This window comes from Callorhinus ursinus, unplaced genomic scaffold (assembly GCF_003265705.2).
Source record: "Callorhinus ursinus isolate GAN/ISIS: 27379988/994484 unplaced genomic scaffold, GSC_fseal_2.0 scaffold44, whole genome shotgun sequence".
Classification (NCBI taxonomy): Eukaryota; Metazoa; Chordata; class Mammalia; order Carnivora; family Otariidae; genus Callorhinus; species Callorhinus ursinus.
Window position 1 is genome coordinate 2,731,329 of NW_027397106.1, and position 5,315 is coordinate 2,736,643.

The window sequence follows — 5,315 nt, forward strand, 5'->3', positions numbered from 1 at the left end:
AGTAAGCAGAAGGAAGGGACAATTATCACAGATCAGTTCCTTGTCTCCTTTGTTTGAGAACATGACTAACTCATGACTTCAGTGAATTCATATTCAGCCTTATTGTGTTGGGATCATCAAGGCTGGAAGGCAGGAGAATTTCTCCATGACTAAAGGAAGCCAAAGAAGCAATCCTCATATTTCATACCTTTAAGAGGCTGGGGCTGATCTCACTATTTGTAAAGATCAGCCCTTCCCAATCTGCAAGCTCACCTTCCAGGACGGAGCCCAACCCATTTCTACCATATATAAACTGCTGCCGGGAGGCTCATCTCACTGATCTGCTCCTCTCAGCTCTACCCTCCAGCCTCTCACGCTTTCTTCAGCCTTGTCCTCTTCAGGAACCATGTCTAGCAAATCCACCATGAGGAGCCAAAGCATTGGCCACCGTGGCTTCAGCGCCAGCTCAGCCAGAGTCCCAGGGGTCTGCCGCTCTGGCTTCAGCAGCGTCTCCGTGTCCCGCTCCAGGGGCAGTGGTGGCCTCGGTGGAGTGTGTGGAGGAGCCGGCTTTGGCAGCAGGAGCCTCTATGGCCTGGGTGGCTCCAAGAGGATCTCCATCGGAGGGGGCAGCTGTGCCATCAGTGGCGGATATGGTGGCAGAGTTGGAGGTGGCTTTGGCTATGGAGGTGGAGCCGCAAGTGGGTTTGGTTTTGGCGGTGCGGCTGGGGGTGGCTTTGGGCTCGGTGGTGGACCTGGCTTTGCTGGTGGCTATGGGGGCTCTGGCTTCCCTGTGTGCCCCCCTGGAGGCATCCAAGAGGTCACCGTCAACCAGAATCTCCTCACTCCTCTGAACCTGCAAATCGACCCCACCATCCAGCGGGTGAGGACTGAGGAGCGGGAGCAGATCAAGACCCTCAACAACAAGTTCGCCTCCTTCATCGACAAGGTGAGCCAGGAAGACCTGCCTCCGCTGCGATTTCAGAGTCCCCAGACTAGACAACCAACGAATGTCCTACCAGGGGGAGACTCAGGAGGCAGGGAGAAGGGGACTGAGACTAGCTCTCCCCTGGGGTGCCAGTTGGGCTCCATGTCCACAACCGGCAGAAGGTGATGGAGATCATTTAAAACCACTGGGGTCTCTTAAGTGTCCTTCATCCCTGCCAGGGAAAAATACTCAACTTTTGATAAGCATGAAGCAAAATAAGGCAGTCAGAGAACGGAATGGGTTAGCTTTACCTTCTGAACAGTCCTAGAGACTGAAATCTCCTCAAGGACTCTGGGCCTGAGGAAAAGAGTGAAAAGAAAAAGAAAAGAAAGGGATTTCTGCCTGGACGGAACATTTATATATCCATAGAAATACTAACTGTGTAGAACCAGAGCATGACAATTAGAGCGTTTGTTGCAGAGGAGAACCATGGACCAAAACAGAAGTTTCAGTGATTGGAATCCAATCATTGACAAAATTGGACTTAATCATTAGATTCTGCACATTTAATATGCCTTTAACTGAGGTATGATTTAAAAAGAACTTTGTGCAATGTAACAGGGAAATGTGTGATTGTGCTGTTCCATGAAAACAGAAGAAATGCTGAATGTCACTGATAGGCTGCATAGCTTAGCCGGTGAGAAAACCTCATAGGTGATGGAAGAATTTCACAGCAGGATCACTGGGGTGGGAAGGAAATAGGTTTGGGGGCCCAACACTGTCAGCCTGATCCTCTGTACATGCTCTGTAGCAGCCCAGGAGCTGGGTGACATCCCAGGCATGCCTGGGCACCTGACAACTCCTATCTCTTTCTCCTTTGCTTTCTCCGGCAAGTAACCACCTTGTCTTCCTCCAGGTGCGGTTCCTGGAACAACAGAACAAGGTCCTGGACACCAAGTGGACTCTGCTCCAGGAGCAGGGCACCAAGACCGTAAGGCAGAACCTGGAGCCCTTGTTTGAGCAGTACATCAACAACCTCAGGAGACAGCTGGACAGCATCCTGGGGGAGAGAGGCCGCCTGGACTCAGAGCTGAGGAACATGCAGGATACAGTGGAGGACTTCAAGAACAAGTGAGTTCAAGGAGAAAAAGGGGCTCAGTTCCCTGAAGTGCACACTTGAAGACTACCAGGTGACCAGGTCCAGAGGTGGGCATGGTTCCATAGGGAAACAGGCCCATGGAAATGAAAATCACAATTATTACCTAAAAACAACCCCGAAAGAACAAATGGGCCACAGAGGTGGATGGGGAGAGAAAAGATAGGAGGAATTGAGGGAGCACCCAAAAATCGTTTTTGTGGCTCAATGGCAGGAAAGCTCAATTTGGATGTATCTGTTTTATGGAAAGTTGGGATCCCAGGCTGATCTTGCTGTATCGTCTTCGCCACTGGCCCAATTGTGTCTTACCCTGTTCTAATTCTAGATATGAAGATGAAATCAACAAGCGCACAGCGGCAGAGAATGAATTTGTGACTCTGAAGAAGGTGAGCTGATAAAGATCTGGGGATCGTGTTCCTTTGTAGAGGGAGAGGACTCTGGGTCTTTGCACACATCCAGAGGGGAATAGATGGGGAGACTAAAAGGTGTTCAGACTGGGAAGGAGGGCTCAGCTGACTCACTCCAAGGTGTTGGCTTATTCCCCAGGATGTGGATGCTGCCTACATGAATAAGGTTGAACTGCAAGCCAAGGTAGACACTCTCACAGATGAGATCAACTTCACCAGAGCCTTGTATGACGCAGTAAGCATCTCCACTCCTCTTTCATTTGCTGTGATGGGGCTCTGCAAAGGGTGGAAGATCTCGGGGTTGGATACCTCTGTAATGCCACGGGAAAAGATGATCTGACGATCTTCTGCTCTGCAGGAACTGGCTCAGATGCAAACCCACGTCTCAGACACTTCTGTGGTCCTGTCCATGGACAACAACCGTAACCTGGACCTGGACAGCATCATCGCTGAAGTCAAAGCCCAATATGAGGAGATCGCTCAGAGGAGCCGGGCTGAGGCTGAGTCCTGGTACCAGAGCAAGGTGAGCCTTGAGTTGACAGCTGCCCAGGAATGCCTGGGTCCCCTACCTGAACGCCAGCAAGGCTACAGACTTCGCTGGGAAGTCGGCTGGCTGCAAGGAAGCTGATGTTTTCTCATTGGATGTGTATCCTGCACTCATAGAGCAGGCAATTACAGAATTTATGTCCAAGTTCAATAGGTCAAAGAACCCAAGTGCAGGAGGAGAACTACATAGATAAGGACCTAGTGATCTTTGCTTTTGTCTTCATCCTGATGCTGGCCCTCAGAAACAGGATACAGGACATTGCTGGTCCCCAACTGAACTAGGCAGTCAGTGGTCCATTAGAAAGAGGGTCTGTGATCAATGTACAGTATCCAGTGACCTTGCCACATCAACTTTCCCTAAAATCCCTTGGGGAGAAGCCACTAGGTCCAAGTGTGTTAAATGCCTGCTTCTGAAGTCAAAGCACCGTTAGTATGTGAAAGCCCATATACACCGCCTTCTCTCTCTCTCTCTCTCTCTCTCTCTCTCTCTCTCTCTCTGGATTCCAGTATGAGGAGCTGCAAATCACAGCAGGCAGACACGGGGATGACCTGCGCAACACCAAGCAGGAGATTGCTGAGATCAACCGCATGATCCAGAGGCTGAGATCCGAGATCGACCATGTCAAGAAGCAGGTATGGTAGGGGGCTCTGGAGAGTAAAAGCATCCTCTCCTTGCTACACCACCAGGTGGTCATCAGCCACCATTTGGGAAATGCTGGGAATTGAGGGAACAGCAGAGAGAGGAGGACACCGTAGCTCCCACCCTTGTGAGTTCCCACACGTTGGGACACACGGATGCCAACACTACAGAATGATACAATCAGGTGACAGCAACAATCCCAGTTAGTCTGACTGTACAAAGATAGTCTTGGGGCTTTTAAAAGATTTTACTTAAGGAGAATGGTTGGTTTAGGAATATAAGAAACAAGTCAGGAAAGAAAAGCGGAGGCCAGAAGGGGGGCAAGATTGTCACAAATCTGCTCAAGATTCAGCTGAAACAGAAAGTTGAGCAAGGACCCAGGGTGAAGATCAGTGTTGCCCAAGTGTGTTAGAATCCCTTAGGAGTGAGGAAGGCAAGATCTCCACAGCTCCATGGGAAACTCGTCCCCTTAAGTGAGGATGCTCCTTATTTTGTATAAGTTAGTGTGGCATCCACATGAGATCCTCAGAAAAGGTCTGGGTCTGGCTTTGGAAACAGCACTCAAAAGAAATGAGTGGGTCCATTTCTTCCAAACCTGCTGGTATTTTGTCCAGTGTAGGGCAGGATGGTTAAAAAAGGGCACAAGTTTTCTCATATGGGTCCCAGACAAGCTAACTTGTGCAGAGCGGGAAAAGACTGGTCCAAAAGAGGCAGAAGTCCCTTTCTATGATATCTGGGCACTGTAACTCTACCTCACTAGAAAGAAGAAGTGTGGTTGGTCTCCTCCAGAGGACTGAATCACAAGTTCATTCTCCTGTGTTCCTCTAGTGTGCCAACCTGCAGTCCGCCATCGCTGATGCTGAGCAGCGCGGGGAGATGGCCCTCAAGGATGCCAAGAACAAGCTGGTTGAGCTGGAGGACGCTCTGCAGAAGGCCAAGCAGGACATGGCCCGGCTGCTGAAGGAGTACCAGGAGCTGATGAATGTCAAACTGGCCCTGGATGTGGAGATCGCCACCTACAGGAAGCTGCTGGAGGGCGAGGAGTGCAGGTGGGGACCTCACACAAGCCCCTCAAACATCTTGGATCCATGTTCAGGATGTCAGGCCAGGAGGCCCCCTAGTTATGGCCATAATGGCTACTCTCAGAGAACCATTTCAAAGGCAGCTTCCGCATGGGCTCTCCTCACATCGACGCTTCCCACTCTGATCCACTGGTAGCTCTCTGAGGTCTCATGCTCCCTGTGTTTTCTCCCTTCCTAGGCTGAGTGGGGAAGGCGTTGGACAAGTCAACATCTGTAAGTACCTTTGCTCGCCTCCCTCCCTTGCCCTGGTGCTCTTCTGACTGGACTGAGGCTGGCAGAATGAGCTCACCGTGTCCTGTGTGTCTCTGTCCCTCTCCCCTTCACAGCTGTGGTGCAGTCCACCGTGTCTGGCGGCTATGGCAGCGCTGGTGGCTACGGCAATGCCAGCGCTATGGGCGGTGGCTCAGGCCTGGGCGGAGGCAGCGGCTACTCCTATGGCAGTGGCCACAGCCTTGGAGCCGGCTTCAGTTCCAGCAGTGGCAGAGGCATGGGGGGTGGCTTCAACTCCTCTGGAGGCAGCAGCTCCACCATCAAATACACCACGACCTCATCCTCCAGCAGGAAGAGCTACAAGCACTAA

At 51.3% G+C, this 5,315-nt stretch overlaps 1 protein-coding gene across 1 annotated transcript; it reads left to right on the forward strand.

Annotated features, from left to right (window-relative positions):
* Positions 1–385: 385 nt before the first annotated feature.
* Positions 386–5,315, forward strand: KRT6A (keratin 6A). Its single transcript, XM_025883009.2, has 9 exons — positions 386–925; positions 1,821–2,035; positions 2,386–2,446; positions 2,607–2,702; positions 2,826–2,990; positions 3,521–3,646; positions 4,482–4,702; positions 4,914–4,948; positions 5,062–5,315. Exons 1-9 carry the CDS (start codon positions 386–388, stop codon positions 5,313–5,315), a joined length of 1,713 nt encoding a protein of 570 aa, XP_025738794.1.